The sequence below is a fragment of the Artibeus jamaicensis genome, unplaced genomic scaffold (genome assembly GCF_021234435.1).
Source record: "Artibeus jamaicensis isolate MK-2021 breed Jamaican fruit bat unplaced genomic scaffold, CSHL_Jam_final contig_908, whole genome shotgun sequence".
In the NCBI taxonomy this organism is placed as follows: domain Eukaryota; kingdom Metazoa; phylum Chordata; class Mammalia; order Chiroptera; family Phyllostomidae; genus Artibeus; species Artibeus jamaicensis.
In genome coordinates, this window is record NW_026522009.1 from 7,558,404 (window position 1) to 7,585,815 (window position 27,412).

A 27,412-nucleotide genomic window follows, 5' to 3' on the forward strand; every position below is an offset into this window, starting at 1 on the left:
GTATAGTTGGAATTTGCTAAGAGAATAGATCTTAAATGTTCTTACTAAAAAAAGGAGGGGGAGAGGTAAGTATGTGAGGTAATGGATATGTTAATTAACTAGATAGGGGAATCTTTTCACTGTACATATGTATCTATCTATATATCTCAAAGCATGACATTGTACACTTTATATAATTTATCTTATAATTTTATTTGTCAATTTTACCTCAAAGATGGAAAAAAAAGAGAAATACTGACTCTTAGACCCACACTAGGGAACAAATCAGATTCTACATTTTCTGCCTACTTCATTGGTGAATAATTGACAAATATAAGTGTACATATTTAAAGTATATGATGAGTTGATACACATATGCATTGTTGAATAATGACCAAAATCGAGATAATTAATACATCCATCAGATCACATAGTTAACTCCTTTTTGTGTGTGAGTGAAGATGCTTAAGATCCTGTCACTCGAGAACATTCTGTGGATCTGAAGTAATAGGATCAAGGGTGGGAGGAGGATAGAGGTGGGGTGTTGGGGGATAGTTGGGGGAAAATGGAGACAACTCTACTTGAACAACAATAAAAAATAAATAAGAAAAAGAAAGATTTTGATATCAAATAAGTTTGCAAAATGCTGGATTTGGCAAACCTAAAGTTACATTAGCAGCGGATTTTTCCAAGCTTTTAATATTCTGAAGTGTGTATTGTAAATTTGCAAAAAAAAAAAGGAAAGTAATTCCTTTTAACTTACTCCTTTAAAGTGACTGAGAGTAGATCTCAAGCATTCTCACCACACACACACACACACACACACACACACAGGTTTATTTAAACATCTGCATCTTAAACTAATAAAAATAATATTGAATATAAATTATAATTGAAAACTTTAAAAATTAAAAAAATGAAACAAATAAATAAACACTATCTTAAGAAAGCCCCTGAGCTCCAATGGCTGAAGCTGAAATGGGTGGGGGTGGGGCCATCACTCAGTTCCTTTCGACTCCCATTCCCAGGATTTATTTCCCCTTATTCAGTTTATTACTGAGAAATTACAGCTAAATTAGCATCAACAATTTCTATTGCTTAGCAAGATCTAAAGTAGTGATATTGCTTCAATATGACAACCATCCAAAGGCATTTTTTTTCCTGACTTCCCAGATAGAGAAGGTCCAGATTTCCATTAAAAATATAGGTTCCTTTGCTGCATCCTCCAACCAGATCTTCTAGTAATTTACATAAGCATATTTTCATTAAAAAGAAAGCGTAAATTAAATGTATAATGAAGTTGAATAACACCCGCAGAGGTAGCATTATCTTGTAACAACACTTAAGCATCTGAAATAGGGCAGCTATCCAGACACATCAAAGTACTTTCTAACTACATTTATCAGCAGAGAAGCAAACTGCTGTTTTCTAGTGATTCTATTTCTGCTATCCTAGCTTAAGAGTGTACAGAATGGCATTGGAAAGTAGTGATTTTTTCCTTTAGGTTATTGACATAAAGCTGACAACTCTTTTTACGGTTTTTAAAAATTATGCTTTATAATGAACTAAAATCTACAATGAAGCAAACTATTCTTGTGGTTAAGAGAAGCCATATAAATGATGTCACCAAACATAATTTATAACTCTATGGAAACGCCACCATAAGACCAGGCAGGGACAGCTTCCCAAAGCTGCCAAGAAATTTTTCATGAGGTCACAGTATGAATTGGGTGGAATGTCACTGCTACTGCTTCTTTCTTCTAAAAGGAGGGGGAAACTGACTGTAACTCCATGGGCCAAAGGAACTGACAATGTCTCAACAACGACTTTTGTGAACTAAGAGTAACATTATCACCTCAACAGACACTGCCTTGGCAAAGAGCACAAATGACCACTTACTCTTTATATTCTGGTAAACCAATTTATAAAATAATTTTAAAAGTTACCTTGAGTGATCAGATGTATTGCATCCTCGTCAGTAATTGCTGGCATCACAAGACAAAAAGAATGAGAGTAAGATTAATACAGTAAGGACTGTATGTCATTTCATTTTAATTTCTTAAAGTGTAGCTCTCTGATATCCATAATCAAGGACACTTATAGGGCTGCTGAAATATAAATTTCTAGGCTTCTCATGTAGTAACAACACCACTTCTGCCAGTAGCTGGACAGCTGAAATGGTCTTTTAACACTTTCTTTCTTGTCATTTTCACATCTCATTGGTTTTCAGATTGTTTACCTTCTAGCCTCTAATTCTCCTTTGAATTAGCCTCATCCTCCCACCCTTTGGCCACTACTTCAGTTAATGCTTTCATCATTTGACACTTATACTCTCACAATAACCTTCAAACTGGGTTCCCTGCCTTGACTTTGGACTTTTACATGCATCCACTTCTACTTTACCAGATTGATTTTTCTAAAAATGTGTGTTAGATCATATCCTTTTCTGCTTGAAATCTTCTGATGAGAAATCAGCTTCTTACTTCCTATAAGATAAATCTAAACTTCTCAGACAGGTTATCATGCTCTCTAAAATCATTTTAGCTTATGAAAATTTATTGACTGCCAGAAGTTTCACAGGGCTTGGTTATCACATATGACTTGCATTCGAGGAGCTAAAAAATCTTTTTGGAAGCAGGAAATAAAAAGAGCTGACTACTGTTTTTTCTTCTTTGAACAGAGATACTTGACTTCAAATCCTGACTTCCCTACATGCTGACTTTGTGACATTGGGCAATTATCTACCTTTTCTGAGTGGAACTAATGAAAGTGTCTACAAGATATGGCTGTTGTGAGGATTAAACACACTGTAATGTATGAGTGTTGGCCAATCAGAAAGGACACATCAGCCATGGAGTTGAAGCAGAAGAGCTGGGAGTCCAGGTTAGGGCCAGGGAGGCAACTTTGTGCTCCTGGTACAGTGATTGTTTATGAACAGATTTCAAATCACTTTCCTACCTGTTCAAAAACAATCAGATTGAATACCAGTCCAGTGTGGGAGCCACCAATATTCTTTAATCTTGAGCTAATTATGAGGGAATCATGGTTTACTAAGCTCGCAGTATATGACAAAGTTGGAGGAGTGTCCAATTTTGCATGCATTAAATTCTATGCCTACATTAAGTAATTCTGTTAGTCATGCAACAAATATTAATGGAGTATCTTTTATACGAGTTACTAAGTAGTAGTGCAGTAGGATTAACAAGACAGACTGGTTTTTGCCTTTAGGAAGCTTACAGAATAGGATGAAGATGAGCAATACAAAAAAATTACAGATAATTGTGTAGCTTCTTTTGTGGTAAATGTTATGAAGGTAAATGAAGGAGACTGTTACCAGGGCAAATAATTGAGTGATGGAAGTTAGAAAAGGCTTACATTAGAAATGAACAGTTTTGATGAGACCTGATAGAGGCACAGCGGTAAGCTAGGAAGTATTATAATAAATTGGAAACATGTAGGCGAAGGCCTGGAGGCAAGAAAAAAGGAACTTGGAAGCTGGGAGAAAAATGACAGTGTGGCCAGATTATGCCGAATTAGGAAGAGAGTGGTACACTACAAGGCTGGAGAGGTAAGTATGAATCAGATCATGCAGTGCTTTAGATGAATTGGCCGTAATATTTATTGTCCAAACCAGGACAGTTAGGAAGCAATATTGATCATGGGTCTTGGAACAACTGACATGAAATGAGACTGTCCTGTGCAAACCAGAAAGTATGGTGTTCTACTTACACGGGTGTGTGTGTGTGTGTGTGTGTGTGTGTGCACATGTGTGTTTTATGGGAAACCATAGGAAACTTCTAAGCAAGGTTGTATTTGTATTGTAAAATATTTCTTTGATCAATATGTGTGAAACAGAATTCAAGGGGCCAAGAAAATATATGTAAACAGTAGTATGGCAGCCAGTGCAGAAGTTCAAATGAGAAATGATGTTGGTATGGACCAGAGTGGTAGCAAAAGGGATAAAATGAAATGGACATACATTCAAGGAAGACAGAAATGGAGATGATTTTCAGAGAAAATATAGGGATATTGCTAAATCTCCTATTTTTCTTTATTCTACAAATATTTACCTGACACCTTACAGCCGCATGCTTTGTTCTGGGTGAGGTGATTATTAATTAAATTCTTCCTGGCCTTGAGAAGCCACTTACCATTCCTATAACATACCTACAAATCAAACATCTCACAACAACATCTATCATAAGGAGTATTGAAAAAGAAAATTAATAAAGAATTTTCAGCAAATAAAATTTACTATATGAATGCCAAATGATTCTCTAAACTTTAGAATGTTCTGTATTAGAGGGCCACATACTATGTCTAACTTTATAATATATTCTTTTTATAAGGTTTAATTCCAAGGGGAAAAAAAGGTCAGTCTCATTAAGTTAAAACATGGGTTACTTAAATGGAGGGATATATTGAAACAAAATCATATATATGGTACTTGCTTGTTATCTCAGTTGGAAGGTTTATTTCCAGGTTTCCAAAGTTATTCAGCATTTGACGTAAAACAGACTCAATTCTGCTTTTCATTGATGCTCCATTGTTATTTCTAGGGAATTTAAATTTCATAACAGTATCTGCTATCACACCACTGCCACTTTGCCTGAAAACCATAAAGATATTTTTAAAAATGGACAATTAGGATAGTTTCTGCTCTTCTATTTATATACTCCTTTTGAATGAACATTAAAACATTTATGTAAGGTATTTCACTTTGGATCTGATCCACATAACAGTGTTTGCCTAAGTAGTGATTTGTCATGTTCCTATCAGATACTTGATCCTAATGCAGAGTACACTGTAACTGGCTTTGAAGTCAGAATGCCAGAGTTTGAAATTTCAGAGCTCTGAAATTTACTGCTTGATTTTGGGTAAGATATTTGTTTTTCACTCTTTCTGTATCTAAGTCTCCTTATATTGAAATAGGTTATTATGAAGATTATATAAATTAATATATGTAAAACTTTGGAGAATAGTATGTAGAATACAGTAAGTGTACCACAAGTATTAGCTATTATTAAACTTCACAAATCCCACCCCCCCTAAAAAAAACACCCTCATCTCAAAGTTATAAAGAAATGAGGTTTTAATTTTGCTGACTTAGAGGATCAAGCTAAATTTCTGGTATCTACACCCATTTATCTGGCTACAAAATTAAATGATAACTTCTGTAATCATGTGTTAAGATTTTATCTCCACTTCAGTTAACTAGATATTCCTCACTACAGATGTTGATAATTGTGTAACACTGAGGCAATTTCTACTTCTTCCATGTAAACCACCACGTGAATCACTTCCCCTGCCAAACACTGGATGTCTTCTCTTCTGAAAATCAGTTCTAGGCAAATTTGGTTTTGATGCTCTCGCATGCACTGCAGGCCTCCTCCTTTCATCCAGTTGCCAGGTTTGCCATAGTACCCATGCCAGATATTAACTTAATATTTATTTAACAAATATTAAATAAGCACCTTCTAGTGCTAAGCACTGTTTTTATTTTTATAAATCATCTATGACTCGCAGTTGGATCTTGCAATTTAAAAGGAGAAGTAGACCCCAAAGAAATAATTATAACCTTCATTTCTAGCAACATGAAAATATAAATAATTTAAAAATTTTTCCAACTAAGACAACCGTAAGTGATAGAAAAATATAATAAAGTCTCTTTGAAATACAAGGCTGAGCTCATATGAAAGTATGAGAAATCTTGGAAGACCAAAAATAAAGAACAACATGAATATTATGTGGTAAACCCTAGAATACCCAACAGGCTTGAGTTCCAGCATTTATATAGATACTGAATATGAGGCTTTGGGTTAGTGCAAAATAAGGAAATGGGCATGAATTTCAAAATAAGGTCAGAATTTGTAATGAACTAAATCCCTAGAGAAAACACAGATTAGACAGAAACAACCCTGCTCATCATCTTATTAAAAATACATAAATAAAGGAGTTTATCTGTCTCAGAGGTCCAGGTCTATGTGGAAAAAAGAAGGTTCTCCTGAGTATTCATAACCATGACCCTGGCTGCATGAAAGTTCTCGATTTACATTTATACAACTTGCGTGATCCCAGAGACTTTGAGCTACAAAACTATTCAGGAAAGACAAAATTCAGACAGCATCTCATCTAGCAACTAGAAGGCCACTCCAATGGGTTGTACAAAATGGAAAGCTTTAAAGGTAGAAGGGTGGGGGAGAAAGCTATGAACAAAAGAATTATTTTTAGATCATGAAGTCTTTTTTGGGGGGTGGAGAAAATTATTAGGGTTTTTATCATGCAGATTGCCTCTTCTTTCTATGGAGGGGAGGATGGAGTAGGCTCACATGACAGATTATTTCATTGGTGCTTAATCAGGAAATCTCAGACTGGTTGATAAAGACTGCATGTCTGGGAGAGGTTGAAAGTACAATTACTTCAGGTATTTTTTTCATGTTTATTTTTTTTATTTTTATTTTTTCAGAAGGGCCACAATGAATTTAATCTAAATGAACATTGTTCCATCAAAAACACATCATCAGCAATTTACATGGAAATACATGAATCTGCTGATCAGATAGTGCAATCAAGATGGACTCCACAACAATGCTTTTCTTTTTTTTAATTTTATTTAGTTATTTTTCAAGTACAGTTTTTTTCTATTTCTCCCATCCCAGCCTCCCCCGCCCCTTGCTCCCCACCTCCCTCCCATTTCCACCCCACTTAGTTCTCGCACCTGTGTCCTTCCTATTTGTTCCTCCAAATCCCTCCCCCTTTTTCCCCTTAACTTCCCTTCCCTCTCCCCTCTGGTCGCTGTCCCCTTGTTCTCTATTTCAGTGTCTTTTTTTTTCTGCTTGCTTGTTTGTTTTGTTGTTTAGCTTCCTGTTAAAGGTGAGATCATATGGTATTTTTAAAAAATTATTGATTTTGGGGGGGGGGAGAGCAGAACATTGATTTTGTTGTTCCATTTATTTATGCATTCATAGGTTGATTCTAACATGTACTCTGACTAAGAATCAAACCCACAACCTTCGCATAGCAGGATGATGTCCTAACCAATTGAGGTACCTGGCCAGCACCTAGATCAGATACTAAATCTAGGTTTGGGATCAAGGGTTTTTACCACAAGTGATGCCATTTTGAGCCTGTGGTTTTCTCTTCAATATACTTAATCTAAAAGTGGCCCATGCTTCTATCAGACACTGCTGATCTTCTTACAGTGTCTCATAGAAGCAATCTTGAAGATTACATAAAATTCAGGCTGTGTAGAATCCCAGTTATAAAGTGAGATGAAAGAAAAGCATACAATCCACTGGTAAAAAAAAATTATGAGCTGGAATCAGCAGAACAAGAATAGCACCCTCAGAAACAGATAGTCAGGTAAGTATATTTGAAATGATTAATGACATAAAAGGGGGGAATCATAAATATGAAAAAAGTATAGAACATTATCAAGCAGACCAGGCAGATTATCTAAAGAAACAAATAGAACTTGCAGACAAGAAAGCTTAGTTATAACAATTGTAATTAAAACAAAATGGATGGATTACACAGAATAGTAGGTGAAGCTGAAGAGAAATTAGTTAACTGAAAGACAGAGATGAAGAAATCACAAGGAATGCTAACACAGATAAAGAAACGAAAAAATGCAGGCTCAGAGACAGGAGAAAGATCAATGCTTCCCTAATGTAGTGCTAAAGAAGTGCACAGAAAAATAAAGAAGCGGCTGTATTACAACAGATAATGAGAATTACCCAGAACTGATGAAGACGCAAAGCCTCAGATTACAATGACACTAAATCACACTAAATGAAAAAAGTCCTGCATACGAATACAGACTAATGAAACAGAACTCCAGAAACAAGTGGACAGATTTCAAACAATAGAGAAAAACTAGCCAGCATAGAACATTTTGACTGAGGCAATTTCTTAATAGCAGGAATGGAAGGCAGTATATAATTGTATCTTCAAAGTGCTGAGAGCAATTAGCTAACAACTTACAATTTTATATCCACACTAAAGTATTATTCAAAAATGAGGCTAAAAAGGACATTTTTTCAGATCAAAGCAAAACAAAAAAGTATAATTTATTACTCATATACTCTCTGTAAGAATTTATAAAGGAAGTAAGAAGGAAACTGAAGACAGAAGGAGGGTAAAAAGCACAGGAAAAATGTGGAACAAAGAAAATGGTTAGCCGGTAATCTAAAAAGGCATTGACATTATAATCATAGTGACTAATTGGCATTACAAATAAGGCGGAACTAAAACATCATTAATAACAACATGAATAAACATTCCAAGTTCCCTGTGTTATTTGGAAGAAGGGTAGTAGATTAAACCAACTCTCCTTGTTCAAATTTTAAGTATATTCACTAAAGCAATATAAATAGAATACAGTACTTCTAGTGAAAGAAAAGAAAATGAAAAAACTCAAGAAGGCAAGATGGTAGGAAAAAGAATAGAAAAAGCAACATAAAGAACACAACATAATATGAAAGAAATAACTACAAATGTAATATTCATCACAATAAATGTAAATTAATTGACTAGACTCTCTAGTTAAAGGCAAAGATGGTCAAAATATGTTAGAAAATGTAATCCAACTTTCTTCTTATTGTAGGAGAAATAGCTAACCTATAAGGATATACAATGTTGAAAGTAAGTGTGGTAAAGAATTGCTGAAAAATAACCACAAGAAAGTCAATGTAGCCACAATTGTATCACACATAAGAGACATTAATATAAAAAACATTAATTAGGGATAAAAAAATTAATACCTTGAGAAAAATAATTCATGAATAAGATACAATAATTCTAAACATATAGGCACTTGATAATATGTCCTCAAAATATATTGTACAAGGAGAAACAGATAAATCTATAGTGGTAGATTTTATTTGAATGACATAATTATTAAGCTTAAGTGGAAGGAACAGAATTGATTATCCAGAAATGGACCTATAGACATACATAAACAATATATCACAGAATTGGTATTAAAAATCTAAAAAAATGACTCATGGAAGAATTATATTCAGTCTTTCTCATATTATACACAAAATACCTGAATATGAGCAATAAAACTTAAAAATTACAAAAAATATTAGAAAATGTGTTTCTATACACAGAAAAAGAATTTCTTAAATAACACATTTTATAACTGATTTTCATTTGTTTATTAAAAATTCATAAACAAAATATAAAGATATACTATAGACAGGGAGAATATATTTGCAACTTAAAAGGTGACAGATGATTGGTACCTACTATAAATACAGAACTTCTATAAATCAATAAGAAAAAGAATAACAATAGAAAAAATGGAAAAGATGAATATGCAGTTCAAAGGAGAGGGATCTTTAGTGAATGATGTAAATAGATGCTGAAACAGGACTAAACATACTAATTTGTTTGATCTTCATAACATCCCTATCAAAGAGACATGTCACTTCCTCTTGGGAATTGTGAATAAAAGTAGGCTTTTCAAGGGAAATTATCTTCTTATTTCTTTGCTTTCTGTACCTCAAATTCTCCATTAACAGGTAATTTGAGGTACAGAAAGAAGAAAAAGTGTGTGTGTGTGTGTGTGTGTGTGTGTGTGTGTGTTTCAGTCAGGGAAATAGTTTATATGAAGGCCTTAGGGTTAGGGAGAGTGAAGAACTGAAAGAAGTGTTTCAGGGAGTGAAGAACATAAAGATGGTATAATAAAGTCAGATAAAGGGAGGTTTAGTATTTTTATACATACCCATGTAAATAAACAAAATGTCTTAAGGATATATATATATATATATATATATATACACATCTATATTATATATATCAAGCATACATATATCTTTGATACATGTATAATGTAGAGCAAGGAAAGACAGGAATTAAAGATGACTCTCATATTTCTTCAGCAACTAGGTTGAAGGTTTTGCCATTAACAGAGGTAAGGAGCACTAGAAGAATAACACTGGGTGGGGACAGAGGATACGTTCAGGTCTGGACATGTTAAACTTGAGTTGTCTGCAAGATATACGCATGATGATATCAAGTAGATGGCTGTGTATGAGAATAAAGTTCCAGAGATATGACCTTGAGAGTAATCAGCATATAGGTGGCAATGAAGCCACTGAATGAAGGGACACTGAGAAGATGAGAGGCCTGTACCATAGTCTGACATTCAACAACATTTGAGGAATATACAGAGAAGGAATGAGAACTAGCAAAGAAAATAGAAGAAGTGGAGAGGTAAGAGAAAAAATCAGGGGTGCGTAGGTTTTATAGGAACCAGACGATGGTACTATTTCAAGGAGGATTAAAAGTCCAACAGTGCCACATACTGTTGAGAAATCCAAAGAGAGGACTGGTATGATTTCTTTGGAGTTTGTTATTTGGATGTTATTGTTCAACTGGGCAAGAACAATTAGCATTTTGTGGTGGGGTCAGAACTGGGATTGCAGGGGATTAAGGGGGAAGTGACTAAAAGGCAAGAAACACAGATAGCTCCCTGCAGTCCTACATGTTTTGAGACTAGCAGCTAGTACAGTGACTTTCACAAGAAGGTACTGAGGTGAATGTGCACTGAAGTGCATTTTGGAAAAGACTTTTTTCATGGATTGTTTCTACTCCTCTAATGCCTCAACAAAACTTATCTGACCAGAGCTCGATTCTGCTGGGTACTTTTTAGATGACTACATAAAATGAGAAAAATTAATTTTATTGTGATGTTAGTATTTGAGAAAGAATTAAATCTGTTTTTCTTTCAAAGAACCTTTGCATACTAGTTGCAGGATGGAGCAATGTGGATATTTGAGGCATCTGTGGCAGGGTCAGGAAAGCGTGACTGTTTTAGTTGTGATTGCTTGTTTTATCACATTATGTGAATAGGCACAAGATCAACTAAGGCAGGAAGGGCAAAGAGCTAGCATGCATGCTGCTACTTTCTCGGTTATCAGTTCATGACAGACATGCTTGGATTTGCCACAGCATCCTTTTTGTTACAGTGTTCCAAACACACAAAAACCCAAGCCACCTTTGATGTTAATGAGAGTCTTCCGGTCTTGGATATGTATGCCCAGGGCCACAGCACTGCACAACTCCAGAGGGCCTTGTTTACAGAGACTGCATTGTGAGGGGTATCCACTGGGTTTACAAAACAGGACAGCCCTGTTTCTGCACCTACATGCAAATTACTCCTTCCTTTCCTCCTTTTCCTGCTGAGAATTAATTATGGTTATTTCCATTAGTAGGTAAATAGGTCAGATCTGGCATGTTTTATTTTTGTTTTGGCATTGTTTTAAAAGCTACCCATGATACTATTTTCAAAATATTGCAATGAATTGTGTGAATGTTTCATTTGTTATCCATGCTGTGAACAAAAGTCAAATGGACATCCAAGTTTACATACCTTTCATTATTTCCACTCACCTCAGTTTGACAACATGAACTCCGATGAACTGGTTCTTTAAATCTGATTCTTTGAATGTTGTAGTAATCTGTAGAAAGAAATGGGGGGAAAAAACCTCTCTGTAATTAACAGTTTTTCCTCTCCTTAGTCATTTCTCCCAAACCTTGCAATGTGGGATCTACTAATGAGAATCAGGGACTTGAGGTATTAGTTCAGCTCAATTTAGTTTAATTGCATTTCTAAATATGTGGGATTGATTTAGGCAGTTTATGTAAACTTTTGATGAGGCCCTTTTCTTCATTTATTACACACAGATGATAGTGGACAGGGTAGGTCTTCACCAGAAGCCATTCTAAATACACCAGGTGTTTTATTCATTGAGAACCCATTTTATGTGATTTGATGGCTTTTCCTAGGGGTTGGGGTAGGAACCAAGCCAACTTTAGGGAAGTCCATTGATACAACTTACATTTTATAACCCTTTAGCAACCTTTTTTAAAAGGGAAAAAACAGCTTAAAATGTTTAGCAATGGAGATCTTGAAGAGAAATGAGGAAAGCAGCCAAGGGCAGTCTTTTCCTTGCTATTTCTGATGAGTGTCTGAGCATCAGAGGATTTTTATCATCAGTTGGTAATTTTCTAACCTGACCTTAGCTATTTCCCTGAATCATTGCTCAGATGCAGCAAGGATGGGCCTCTTCAGGTATAAAGTTTAGTTTTACAATAAACTAGGAGTGATTCTGGGACTAGAACAGGATCAGACCCAGTAAGGTTTCATAATAGGGAGTGGATTCCACTAACTTGTAGTGTGAGGTGGGATGCAAAGATGAAGGTAGGGAAATTAGGTAGCATGCTGAATGTTATATTAAGAGAGGTTGTGAAGCTAATTTTTCTCAAAATTATAAAGTTTATGCAATCTCTAATGCACTATAGTATATTACTCTTTTCAACCAGTTGTTTGACAAAATGATAACTTTTTCCCCTAGAGAGTCCTTGAGCATTTTTAATAATAATGAGCCTATTTTATCAAAATAATTCATGTTCCTTATAAAATAACTCCTAAGAAGCATATTGCTTTACCTAAGTTGTTGATTCTCCTGATAATACGGCTCTAGTCCAGAGTAGAAGAGTGTCAGTTCTGACATTACCTCCCTGTTCATTTACTTGTTTGTTACTGTACTTGTATATTAGGGTTATCCTTTCCATGTTTTAAAATTTGTTTCGTGGAATTCTTACTGATTTGGATTTGGGGGATGTTCATTGAGTATTGATTGATTTTGGGGAGGTTCAGTTTACTTTGAGAACTAGATAATATAGTCTTTAAATCCAGTGGAAACTGCGGATCGCTGAAATCTACCAGAGCAGGTAAATGTGTGCTGGAGGCAGTCCTTTCCAGCGTTACTCACCTCCCCGTCTTCCGTCAAGATATCTTCACATGCGCGCATGATCAGCCAGCTGACATACAACCAAACAGTGTCGACCCATTTCTTAATTAGTAATAAAAAACTAAGTTTCTCTCTTTTCTGGTTTTTTAAAAAATTCTTTACGGGGAAAATAGCTGTAGAGTGGTATCTGTGTATTTTCTTTCATCCAGTAAGTTATCGTGAATCCCTCCCTGGGCTGAAAACCTTTATTTTGCAGACCACTGTGAGTTCCACCCTGACTGCAGTATCTTTACTTTGTGTTTCTAGGACTTAATACAAGAATCGACAGGTAGAATTCATCATTTATGTATTTATCCAACAAATATTTAAATGTCAAGTATGTGCCAAATTCTCTTTTAGGCATCAGGCAACAATCAATGCTTGACAGATAAATTTTACCAAAAAGCCCTGACAGTATAAATAATAGGGTAAGATGAATTTCAAATTGATATTACTTTCTTTCTTTTCCTGTGTCCTAGTTTTTTGCGCTAATTCCATCATGTATACTTTGGGGAAAGTTGCAATTGTTTGCAGAATCTATTGCAATACCACCCCTGATACCAAATGAGCATTTCAATGGTTCTGTTGATCCCGGAGTGAATCCTAACTGAAATTTCTTGTTTTAGTTGGAGAGACCCATTCAATCAGCATTTGCACTTTTGATACATGCATTTTGCAAACAAGTGCTTCCATTATTTCTAAATGGCTTCATTCATTTATCAGTCTCTCAACAATAGTTATTGAGTACTTCTTGGGCCCCATTTCCCTGTATCATGTACTGGGACACAATAGTGAAAGGAAATGAACAATCCTTGCCCTCATGGAGCTTATATCTAATGGGGGAAGATAGGCACAAATAAAATTATCATCCACACTTTACTTAAATGTAAGTGCAGCATTATAGAGAGGAATTAGATCCAGTCCATGAAATTAGAGAAGCTTCCTAAAGGAAATTCTTATGGAGCTGATATCTTCAGGAAGAAGCAGAGTTAGGTGGTTGAAGAGGAAGGGAAACCTCACTGGTGGAGGGAATGGCACATGCAAAGTCCTGCAGTGGAAACAGGTTGTGTTTAAGGAATAAAAGAAGGCCAGTGCCAGTGTGTAGCACAGAGAACAAAGAGACTAGGGTGATAGGAAAGGCTAGACCACGCAGCATTTGGTCTTTATCATAAATAATGGGAGTTTCTGAAGTGTTTTAAACAAGAGAGAAATACGATCAGATTTGCTGTTTGAGAACAGTATCTCTTGATGCATATGGATAATCAGTTTTAGGGAAGGAATAATGCAAATTACTTATGGTGTTATTTTAGTTCTTCAGAATAGAGGTGATGTCTTGGAAGGACATGGTGGTAGCACAGACAGAGAGGAATGAATCTGAGGTCAATATGAGGGTTAAAACTTACAAGACTTGGTAAGGAATTTGATATTTGGAATGACAGAGAGTAAGGACAGCAAGAATGGATTTTATGTTTTTGATCTGAAAAACTGGATAAATGGTATTGTCATTAATGGGACTAGGATTGATGGAAGGAGGTAAGGCTAGGATGGTGTGAGAAGATCATGGGTTGGGTTTGGGGACATGATGTATTTGAGATTTTTAAAAACAGTAGAGATGTCAAGCTGACATTTGGGTGAAAGGTATGAAGTACAAAGGAAAAGCCTGTGCCGGAGAGAGAGTGTCATTAGTATATAAATTTTGTTAAAGTCTGATCACGAGTGAGATCATCTATGATTAGAAAACAATGTGAGAGGAGAGGAGGGTGTAGGTCAAAGCCTCGTGTTAGTCGTGATGTTGATAGGCAGTGTAGAGGAGGGCCAACCTGTAAAGCATAGAGAGGGGGGGCCAGAGAGGCAGGGTAAGAAAAACAGGTGAGTGGATAGTATGAATATATCTTATGGAAATTACAAAAATCACAGACTTTTTGAGTTAGAAAGTACTAGAAAAACATTTAGCCCCACAACTTTATTTTACAGATCAGTAAACTGAGAACCATAAATAAGTGAATTGCTTTATATAATAGAAGGTTCTAGTACTATTTCACTGCTTATTAAGTAATTCAATGTTTGTGGGACAAGGATAATGATAGCAAATGTGGGGCCATCGGGAAATGGTATGGTTCTTGGATTTGTGGTCAGCAGGCCTTGGTTTGAATTCTGGTTCTACCACTTTCCAGTTGACTGGCCTTTGACAGTTATTAATCTCACAACCTGCGCTTACCTGACTATAAAAATGATTTATTAATTCATATGGCTGTTATGAATTGAAGGTTAAATAATACACGTGAAAGTGCTATGTAAACTATAAACACCATATTAAAGTATTATTCATATGATACTTTAAATGTTTAAAGTGTTTTTACAGAAGGGCGAATAAGATTAGGAAAGTCATACATCAGAGGAATTTCAAGGGAGATCTTGCTGTGCCAGGTGTTTAAATATATTATAAAGCCACAGTACTATAAATAGTTTGGTACTGGTGCAGGCAAGATTAATCATTTGAAAACAGTAGAGTACAGACAAAAGGAAAGGAAGGATTTAACATATGATAAAGGTAGCACGACAAATAAATCAATTGCATTATTTAACATAGTTTTGGTGGTAGTAGGAAAAAGCTGGATCTCTACCTTACTATAAAATAAATTCCAGATGAATCAAAGATAAAATTATGAAAATGGAAATAATAAAAGGGCAAGAGGAAAATGTGAGTGAACACATTAGAATATTTGGAGTGGAGGAAGACATTTTTTACTGGTACAAAAGTAAGAAATCATAAAAATAATAATTTTAACTATATAAAAATATTAAATCTACTGGGTATAAAAAACCCTACATTATATACAAGACTGAAAGTTAAATCACATATCAGGGAAATACATGCAACATGAGTGACAGGTAAATTTTAATATTCAAATAAAGTTTTTCCCCTAAGATTATATAAAAAAGGAAAATGCTCCATGCAATAAGAAAATTGGCAAGGTCATAACCAAAAAAATTCAAAAATAAAATCATGAAAATAACCTATTAACATATGAAGACAGATTAAATCTTACTAGTAAATAAATGCAAATCAAAATAATGAGATATTACTTTTTACTTATTTCCAACAATTAAAATGTTTACAATGCCTAGTGTTAATGCTATGGAGAAATAAGCACACTTATGTATACTCATATACAACTGGTGAGAATGTAAACTGAGGCATTCCTGGAGTACAATCTAGATATTAAGATAAATCTTTAAAATGCATAGACTATGTTGGTATAAGAAAAGTGCTTGAATAAACAAATACATGTGGAAATAGATAAATGAAAGAGTTTTAAATATTTTTCAAATATTCAAAGCATAACTGTCTACTCCTTTATTCTTAATGTATGACCCACACATAGTGTCTTTCTTCCAAAGAATCTGGTGTGGAAAAGAGAGGGAGTAACTTTAGAGTAGAAATCTGACATACACTACTTCAGCCAGGTGATCAAGGTCAACAGTGATGAGTCACATTAATAATTTGTATCCCCTTCATATGAAGTAGTGAAAATGACACTGCTCCTCAGTGATCTTCCCCCCAAACCTGTAACCCTGCTCTAACCATGAGAAAAACAGCAGAAAAACCCCAGTTATGGACATTCTGTAAAATACCTGGCCAGTACTTCTCAAAGCTATCAAGGTTATCAAAAACAAGGAAAATCTCTGGAACTGTCATAGTTTACAAGAGCCTGAGGAGACGAGACAACTAAAGGGAATATGGTATTCTGGATGGGACCAGGAAACAGAGAAGTACATTGAGGAAATTGAATAAGATAAGGCATTTGATTAATAATAGAATATCAACACTGGCTCAATAATGTTAACAAGTGCAGTATTGTATGTAAGATGTTAATGGGTGTGATGAGCATGGGTGTGATGTATAAGACACCTCCATATTACCTTTACAACTTTTCTGTAAATTTAAAATGCTTCTACAATAAAATCTTCAATAAAAACAAAGAAAGGATTAAAAAATCTCTAGAGAAAAGAAAATATAGGTCCCATGCTCTGAAAATTCTGGGAATATATCCCCAAAATGCAATCATGGGAATGTGCAAGGGTGTATAAACAAGGGTGTTCCTCAGAATGTTGAATATAATAGTGAAAAACTGGGAACAATTTAAAACTTTGTCAGTAAAGGATTGGTCGTATAAAATATTATACATCTACACACTATAATACTGCTTAGTTATTTAAAATAGTGTATTTCTAAATTTACTGATCTTAACATATTTTTGGAGACAAGTAGATAAACTGGCATATACAGTCTGATTTTGTTGACAGATAATTATATGTGCTTCAGCATGTATTATGTATTCAGTTTGCATAGAAAGAGACCTGGAACATTAAAATGTTAACCGTGAATATATCTGAGTGTTGAGATTTTGTGCCTATTTCTTCCTTCTTTATATTTCTTAAATACACTGAACTTACTATGTTTGTATATTAGCTTTCTAACAAGAGTCAGTACTGAAAATAGTTTTATTTTAATAACAAGGTGTATACATGCATTTTGATTTACTTTAAAGAATTTTTATAAGAATAACAAGCTTGACTAGGAAATATTTAATAAATATAATTTAATATAATAATATTTAATAAATTTAATATTTTATACTTAATAATTTTAAAAATTCTTACCCAAGTATATGCTCCTCATCCAAAAATATGCTTTTTAAAAAATTGATTTCAGAGAGAGAGAAAGAGAGAACAGAATACAGGAGGGAGAAGGGAGGAGGAGGGAGGGGGAGAGAAAAGAGAGAGAAACCTCAATTGGTTGCCTCCAATATGTACCCTGACTGGGAGATCTAACCTGCCACTCAGTCTGTGCCCTGACCAGGGCTCCAAAGTGCAATCTCAGTGTATGTGATGATGCTCCAACCAATTAAGCCACCTGGAAAGGGAATATATTTTTAGGATTCTTAAAAACTGTTAGGGTAAGTAAGCAACCTGGAGACTGGTCAACTCTGATGCTGCAGGGCTGAAGGCAAGACCCTGGTTTGTGGTGATAAAAAATGCTGAGGGTCCATTTGTGAGGTGGTCAGTCTGTGGGCCTCTTTCAGTGAAAGTCTCAGCTCCCTTTGCATAGTTTCTATGTTTATCATTGAGCCAAGGGGTGCTGTTGGCCAAACTATGTTATTGATAGGCAAACATGTCTTCTAACATCTGCCTCCTGTGTGTTTTGTTGGATAAGGAAAAAAGAACTAAAGCCAAATGAAAAGGATTTTCGAAGTCAGTCTCAAGGAGAGCATAATAAATGCTCAACTTGTACAAACAATAGACTTCCAGCCTTGAAGTCATGATCACATAAAATATGTGTTTAGTCGTGACCCTTCTGAGACTTTTCATTCATTACTTAAGAAAATGTGACTAAGAAAATGTATACCAACAGAGTAACTTGGAAAAAGCACAAAAAACACATCTTCCACTGTTCAAAGTAGGAAAATATGTAGAGCATCTAGCAATTGTAACATTTTTAAAAATATTAGGCATGTTATCTTTTTTTATGATGGAGTACAGGATGAACACAAATATTGACTTACCACAGATTCGATTCTTTCACTCAAAGTCCTATATTGCTGTGTAGCTGGTGAATTTAAATTATCACTATAGTTAACATTTAGGATTTGAAAGCTGCTATGGTAAAAGTAAGATTTTTTATCTGTAAAACAAAGAAAAAGCAGAATCAGTCTTGCATTACTAAGTACTTTAATCTTTAGTTTATTTAGGATTATGGAAGGCTATTATATATGATTAAATTATTTTGGTTCCCATAAAAGAAAAAAATACTCAAAACTTAACATAAATGTATCTATAATAAAATTATTTTTAGTTTTTAAAAAATTTGCAAAACTGTGACTGTGAAAAATGTATGAAAATTAGAACAGTATTACTTGAGAAATTAAATTGTTTAGAAGTATAATTTTCATTCCACTATATTTTGGGAAGACATAATTATAGGTTTTTTCAAAAATATTAATGAATTTCTATAATGTGCTATTATTTGTCATTAAGGAATAACCTAAAGTAGTTATAGATAGTTTAAAAATTATTTCAAATAATTTTCTCAGAGGAATTAGTGACTTGCCACTGATTTTCTGGACTAAGCTAGAAAATAACTTTTCTAACGATATCTAATCTGGTTGTCCAATGTGAATCATTTCCATTGAAAAGTGTCTTTCAAAGGACCTATTTGCCTGTCTGAAGGGGATAAAAATCTCTACAACATACTGTATATATCTTAGAGACATTATGCATGTGAATATAACCTAACCTGTTTCAGAAAAAGAATTTCTACTTTCTTTTGGTCATTCATATATATAATTTATGCAGAGAAATAACTCAATGGCAGGAAGGAATTGCCTGAGGAAAGGGTAGTGTAGTCTTTTGTAGCAGAAGGACAAGTCTCCCTAGGTTTGTAGGTGGTCATTGAGATACACTTTGAAAAGGAATTACCTAAATTCCTCCCTTTGTATTTAAATATGACAATGCAGTGCCATTAAGAGTAAAAATAGCCTGGCTGGTGTGGCTCAGTGGATTGAGTGTGGGCCTGAGAACCAAAGTGTCACTGGTGCAATTCCCAGTCTGGACACATGCCTGGGTTGCAGGCCAGGTCCCCAGTAGGGACTCATGAGAGGCAACCACACCTGGATATTTCTCTCCCTTTCTTTCTCCCTGCCTTCTCCTCTCTCTAAAAATAAAATAAATAAAATCTTTTTTAAAAAGAGTGAACATACAAAAATTCAATCTGAAACTTTATGTATCTTTTCCCTACCTACGTAATTCACCTTAAACATATTTGACCCCAGGTGACTTGATAGCAAAATCTAGTCAAAAGCAAAATTTAGTCACAACTTTTAATTAGATTGGGTAAAAAGGTTATTCCTAGGTACTTGCTTTTTCTAATATTGGTAATTACATTGCACCATTGGGAGTTTTTCAACCTCCGCATAATTAAGCGTTTTTGCCCATTTGCACTAATGCACATAATATATTGTGTTCTCTCACTCTCCACACTCACACCCCCCCACCTACGCACAAATCCCCACACGTTTTAAAGATTTAACGAAATTATAGCTGAAATTAAAAGTAACCTCAGAGTGTATTTTTAAGTAAAGAAGGCAGATTATAGTGTATCTTATCTAATGAAATTTGATGCATCTCATTTATCTACATTAAAACCTCTGAAAGAATATTCTCTGAGATATTAAGGAAACGTGTTTATGAATGAGCACGGTATATGCATTCTTTATATTATTTGTTTCTTGTCCATGTTTCCTATATTTTTGTAAGGTAATAATGAAAGAACTAAATAAAATTAAAAATTTAAAAAATAGATTTCTTTTTAAAGTGTTTTTACCCCTTTCTTCTACTTAATTGCAAATTCATCTCCTATTATAATTGTTCTGCTACTAAAACTGTGTTTTCAGGTGACAGATTATGAATTAACAAGGACTTAGGTACATCCAAATTCTAGGGTTGAAACTTAAGGTTCTTTAAAAAACATTTTATTTTTATAATTTTATCAGGCTATTAAATGGAAAAGAAAATCATGGTATTAATGAAAAAATAAAACAGGCAAATTCTAGTATCAGAAAATTATAAAGAGGTTTTTTTCTTTGGCTAGACTGCTCCTTCCTTGGGTAATAATGTTTATTATACTAAAAAAGGCTAAAAGATAGAAGGCAAATAAATTTAGATTGAGGGAAAATATAGAAACAAACATATATTTAGGAATATCTAAAAATATAATTATTTTATATATAATAGAGATAAAAGTGATGACTAAAAATGGCAAACATTTTTTATATTAGGTTCAAGTGTACAGCATAATGGTTAGATAATTAAGTAATTTGGAAAGTGATCTCCCTCATAATTCCAGTCCCCACCTGGTACTGCACATAGTTATATAATATACTGACTACATATCCTATGCTTAACTTTACATCCCCATGACTACCAATGGGGATGTAACTACCAATGTGTACCCGATCCCTGCATCTTGTTTTCCTCAGACCCCCAACCCTCTCCTATCTGGCAACCATCAAGTTGTTCTATGTACCTATGATTCTGTTTCTGTTTTGTTTGTTCATTTATTTTGTTCTTTGGATTCCAAGTATGAGTCAAACGATATGATATTTTTCTTTATTTAACTTCCTCACTTAGCATAATGTTCTCCAGGTCTACCCATTTTGTCACAAATGGTTAGATTTCAAGGAATGCCAAACTTTTAATCTGAATGTGTATTTAGTTATTTAGTCTGAGAAGTGGCACTTTTAATTTTCTGGTACTTACCAAAAGCTAAAAAGTGAATCAGTAGAGCTATCACAACTGCCAGGATTACCACCCCTGCGACAACAGCAAAAAACACCACATAGGGATTCAGAAATCTTGAGTTCAGTGATGCTCGTGCCGGTCTTTGAACAAGAGAAAAACATCAGTGCTACTCATTTAGAAATGATTATTTCAGTGCTCATGATAATTTTCTGCCTTCCTAAGTCTCTTGGCTTGAACATGGTTCTATTTACAGGAAACCAAATGCTTCTTGATAGGAATTTAGTTCTGAGAAATAAACCTGACCTGGACAACATTCTCTTTCATGGTTCTTTCAAAAATTTTTCAGCATTTTGTTGACATTTAGGTAGTTTGATAAAAGCATAAGGAAATCTGATCTTTGGTTTGCAATTATTTTCCCTTCTTCTACCAGTTGATAAAATTCTCAAGGATAATAATCAATTTTTTCTCTGTTTTGTTATAACCTCTTCCAGAACCCTATGTTGGACACTTACTACAGTCACCTGGGAACCATTCCAGGACTGTACAGAAGAGAGATCATTTTGAGTGGTGAGAGGGGTAGAAGGAGGTTTTTTTTTTTTTTTCTGAATGCCACAAAGGCATTTTTTCACTATGATATTATCCATATTATAAAAATGAGAATGTGGCCAGAAGCTAAGAGCTAAGATCCAGAAGAGCAGCAATCCCCTGAAATAAATGAGAACCGCACCACCAGCAGAGGGTTTGTGTGATTTGTCCTTTATTCTTAGGAACTTGCCAGTTACAGTGTAAGCCAATAGATTTATAACAATACACTATCTGGAACTGTATTAAGCATACAGCCCGGATACGACAGTGCCTCTCCCACTGCACACACACCCTACTGAGGAGGTAATCAGAAGAGCTGAGTATGAATTCCTGTTTGATTGGAGATCATATTGTCATTCACCTGAGACTTTCTTTATCCTAAATATTAGAATAATGATACCTGCCTGCCACACAAGGCTGTTTTGAGATCAGTGAGGTCACGTTAGGTGCTATGAAGTGTATATTTCTAGTTAAATAGGTTTTCCACGAGGCTCTGAACACTCTGAGAGGAAATATGGTATTCATGCTTATGTTTTTGACACTTTGTAGGGTGCCTGGCATATATAAGTGGTTCATAAATATTTGTGATATTTATAAATATTTGCTGCATGTGTTAACTCCTGCCCATGTTTCAGATTTTAAGGCCTTAACAGAGATGATAAGCAGTTATGTTTAGCCAGAATATAGTCTGACTCATTTTTTTCTGTTTTCTCCACATTCTGGTGTAAGTCGGAAGGGAATGCCCGAAGGTCAGCGGTTCCCAGACATTGATGTTTCCCAGCAGGGTTGCAGGTGCTGTCTGGGCTCCACTCAACTCACAGACTTCTGGAAGGGCACCCCCAGCAGGTCGCATGCTGTGGCTCTGGGACCAGTAACAGGTCAGAAACTTACTGGAGGTGGACACAGAATTGCCAGCTGTCATTTTGTTGAGTAAACATATTAAAAAACTGACCATGCTCAAACATTATCATTTAATAAAAGGACATTTGAACATGTAAAAGTGGAAAGGACATAATCTCAGAATAATAAAAAAGGTAATGAATAATTTAGCTTTAACTTTATAATGTCTTTGTACTCCATGCTCTTATTTGTTCATTTTGCTCTGCTAGTGAAAATTGATATTCACCAACCCTGGTCCAGAGTCCAAGGTTTAGGAGCTACCAGTGGTAATTTTCAAGTTGGAGCAAATTGGCACTTCGACATTTGCTGACTTTTGATCCTGTTTGCTCATCTGTGACTCTGTGGGGTTGTTGTGCCAGTGACAAGCAATTGCAAATGCACAGTGTTAGGAATTTGTGAGTTCCATGAATGTTAGCGGCTGCCCAGTGGTGGGATAGTCAAAAGGAGACAGATTTCTGAGGCAAGGCTAAACCCAAAAACCTAAATAAATTTTAAATTGATTGAGTCTCCTCCTCAACCAGGGATTGACTATATTTCCAGAGGTGAACTGATGTGTCAAGATTCATGAATATATAGAGAGAGGTTTGAAAAGCAAAGATTAAATCAGAGTTCCAAACCCCAGAAAACCAAAAGGCTAGAGTCAGCATATGCTTCAGCTTGGATGACCCTCCCCTGGGAATAACTTTAATGCCATCTTCGCTTCAGTTCATAGACAACATCTTAAAATCAATGACTGAAAAGCATCATGAGATTTATGACTCAGTAAGCAAAGGGTGTGGAGCCAAAATTATCATAATCTCACAAGCCGTAGTTAATTGCATGAGAACGGACTGTTCCACCCTATAGAAACTGCTGGAGAAATGTCTGCTCTTTCTCTTGCAACTTGCAATGGAATCTATGTATGTGACAGATTATAAAGCTTAAACCAACACAAACTCACTTGTGAACAATATTTATTTTGTAAGCTCTTAGAGAAAATATATTTCCAAACACTGCCTGAATTTTGACTCACAATGCAATGGAAATCTGTGCAAGAAAACTTTGCTTCCTGACTGATGTGGCTCAGTTTGCTGGGTGTCATTCCGCAAAGCAAAGGGGTGCAGGTTCCATTCCCCACCAGGGCACATATGAGAGGCAATTGATGGATGTTTATCTCTTACATCAATGTTCCTTTCCCTCTTTTTCTCCCCCCTCCCCGATCTCTAAATAAATAAAATATTTTTTAAAAAGACTTTGCTGTTAAAGCAGGGTCCTGATTAGTGAGCTTGTTAGTGCTTACATTTAAACAGCAAGACAAATATTGTGATAGGTTTAATGGGCTTTCCTCTCTCTTTCTCTTTTTCATTGACTTGGAAGTTACATGAGTATTGGACAACTTACTCTATGCTTTTGAAACTTGAAGTGTAAGGAATTGTAGTATATTGCCAGTCTTCACGATCATCTTATAAAGTAGGTGTTAGGATCCCTGTTTTGAATAGAGGGACGCTGAGGCTCAGAGAGTAAATAACTCCTAATTACTGAGGAATGACAGAGCTGGAAAGACAGAGCCGGTTGGTGTGCAGCAGAGAACATGTCCTCCCTCCCTCACACTACAGGGATGGGAAAGATCGGGACTCCTGTCTCTCTTGGTTTCTCTTAGTGGAAGTAATGGGAATCAATATCCATTAGGTGTTATGATTTTGTCTTACACATAGTAAGTGTGTAATAAAATAATTGTTGATTTAATTTTAAATTTGAAAGTATTCCTGATATTACTGTATCAAGTTTATGTAAGAATACTTATTAATTTTTGTCATTGGCACATTGTTATAACTAATACACAACTGTGGATTAATAGAGCCATTGGGTAATTTGAAGGAAACAGTGACAGGGTAATTGAAAATATATATATATATATCTCATATACATATAAGCACTCAGCAAGCACTCAGTAGGACATTACCTCCTAAGACAGATTTTTAGCCTAGACCACTGTATTTAAGCTCCACAACATTTTAAATTTTTTCATTGGATATCTAATAGATGCTCTATAACCTCCTTAAATATCACAGTTCGTCCCTGGCTGGTTGGCTCACTTGGTTGGAGGGTCATCCTGTACACCCAAGGATTGCGGGTTTGATTTCTGGTCAGGGCACATACTCAGGTTGCGGATTCAGTCCCCTTGTGGGTGCATACAGGAGGGAACTGACTGATGTTTCTATCTCACATCGATGTTTCTCACTCTTTTTGCCTCAGACTATTTCTAGTGTTGCTGAATGTCACTACCATCTACCTGGTACCCTAAGCCAGAGATCCAGCAATTGGTTGCCCCTGCTCTCTCTTGGTTACTTCCCACATTCAGGAGGTCACTAAAGAGTACTCATCTTACAACTTCAATCTTTTATTTTATACCTTTTATTTCTTTCTTAATTCTGGCAGTTATTACCTTTCTTAGATTTACTTAAAATACCTCTTAACTGGTCTCCCTTCTTCCATTAACTAATCAGTTAATTTAGGAGACATTTGGTGGATGCCTTCAATGTTATAGGTGCTGTGAGGACAGTGAAAAGAAACACAGAAATATAACCACTAATGATGATTTACTTTTAATTTGAAAGTACGCTGAAAAGATAGAAAGGAATAAGACAAAGAAAATAACCAAAAAAAAAAAAGCAGGGAGGTGGAAGAGAGTATTTGAGGTACTGAAAATTTAGGTTGGGTGGACAAGAAATGCCATGCAGAGAAGGTGACATTTAAATAAAGACCAGAAGCAGGTGTGTGAGCAAGCTGTGAGGATACCAGGAATAATCTAGGCAGAGAGAACAGCAGGCCCTCAGCCAGGAAGTCCCCAATTTGAGGAGCAGCAGGGGGCACCTGGCCTGGCGTGGAGTGAGCTGTTAGGAGAGTGGAGGGAGGGGAGGACCTGGTAGTGGTGGTGGGAGCATACTTTAGAGGGAGATAAAGTTGGAAAGATAAGAGTAGGGTGTCCATTGGTTGGGGAGGGAGATCATTTAGTGCTTTTTATGTACAGACTTTGGTCTTTATTCTGAAAAATCTTTGAGAGTTTTGAACAAAGAAGTGGCATCAGATCTATTTCTTTAACAGGATCCCTGGGAGGTTCAGGGGAATAGTAGTCTTGGGGCGGAGTGGGAGGTGATTTTAAAATTATTCAATAATCCAGATGAGAGATGATGGAGGTTTAGAGAACAGTAGTAGTGGCATTGGAGGTGGTGATAAATGGTGAGTCTGAATACAATTTAAATCTAGATCATCGGGGATTTGCCGGTGGTTCACTTTTGGTATAGAAAAAAGAGGAATCTAGATTGAGTATAAGATTTTTGTTTCTTTCCAATCAACACTCTAAAATCTTTCAGGGGATTTTTTAAAAATTGGAATCTTAGTTTTCATTTAGAATGGAAGGACAGATAAAGTGCTTCTCAGATAAGACCAAATTCAAGGAGTTCATCATCACCAAGCCCTTATTATATGAAATGTTAAAGGGACTTACCTAAGAAAAAGAAGATAAAAAAGATGGACAGTGAAAGGACAGCAAACTCACAGTTATTAAGAACCACACCTAAAACAAAAGCAAACTAAGAGGACAGCTAGACCAGGAGCAGAACCATAGAAATGAAGATCTCATGGAGGGTTAACAACAGGGAAGTGGGAGGAGGGGAAGGGGGGAGAAGGTACAGAAAATAAGTAGCATAGACAGTAGACAGAAAATAGATAAGGGGGGAGGGTAAGAATAGCAGGGGGAAATACAGAATCTAAAGAATTTGAGACACGTGTTCATGAACTAAAGGGGGAAATGGTGGGGGAGGGGTATGGAGGGTGGAGGGGAATGGAGGGGGGAATAGAGCAAATGTAATGGCATAATCAATAAAAAAAGTTTAAAAAAATAATAAAAAATAAAATAATTAAGCTCAAAAAAATTTGAATCTTAGGTTCTGAAACTCTCCTCTTCCCCTGCTTCATTTTAAAGTTATTTCTAGATTTTCAAGATCCTCAGGATGGCATCCAAACCTTCTATAGGGCAATGAAAGCTCATCACAATCACCTCTGCAGCTTCATCTCCTGCCACCTCCTCACCTGTCCACTTATCCCTAGCCAGATGCCTAATGATTACCATTTTATTTTTAAGATAATTCAAGCATATTTCTTTTCCCACTAGGTAGTTATCATCTTGTTCTTTCTCTGCCCCTCATCTGATCTCATAATGCCCCATGAATTTCTCTGTTCTAGTCCTTATCCATTCATGTAGGAAACAGTGAACCCTTTGACGGCACCCACATCTAGCTATAACTTGTGAAAGTGGAAATACATCTTGTCTGCCAGGATGTGCCCTGCCCCTAGCATAATACTCATTACCAAGACCACGCCCAGCCTTGTTTATGAAAAAAATTAATGAATGAAACTGCAAAGGGGAATTTTAAAATAATTGTACTGTAGTTTGGAGGGACTTTATATACAATTGTATGCCACGCATTCCTGCTTTGAATACTGACAAAAACTAGATAGGAGAATCATCTGTTGTGTGCTTACCATGTCTTTGGTGCCATGTTAAGTTTTTCCATATGTTTAATTTAATCTTTGTAAATGGCCCTAGTTTGCAGGTGATGAAATATAGGCTTAGTTACTCAGCTAGTAAATGACAGAGCTGGACTATGAATCCAGGTCTCTCAAGCTCAAACTGCAAATGTCCACATCAGATGGGAAAAGATTTCCTGTTAATTATCACATCATTGTTATAAATTTCTAACACACTTACTACTTTATTGTTGATGCAGAGATGGAAAGTTAAAAAATGTTTGTATAGATCTTATACCATAGAATATACAAACACATATATTTGGATATGTGTG

At 35.5% G+C, this 27,412-nt stretch overlaps 1 protein-coding gene across 1 annotated transcript in view; it reads right to left on the reverse strand.

Annotated features, from left to right (window-relative positions):
* TMPRSS11D (transmembrane serine protease 11D) overlaps positions 1-27,412 on the reverse strand; it is a 46,475-nt gene that overhangs the window by 12,973 nt on the left and 6,090 nt on the right. The window contains exons 2-6 of the mRNA XM_037150039.2: positions 21,102-21,223; positions 18,350-18,468; positions 11,380-11,447; positions 4,431-4,588; positions 1,926-1,964 (exon numbers count right to left, since the gene is read on the reverse strand). Coding sequence (XP_037005934.2) covers positions 1,926-1,964; positions 4,431-4,588; positions 11,380-11,447; positions 18,350-18,468; positions 21,102-21,223 — 506 coding nt within the window. The remainder of the gene's footprint in view (positions 1-1,925; positions 1,965-4,430; positions 4,589-11,379; positions 11,448-18,349; positions 18,469-21,101; positions 21,224-27,412) is intronic.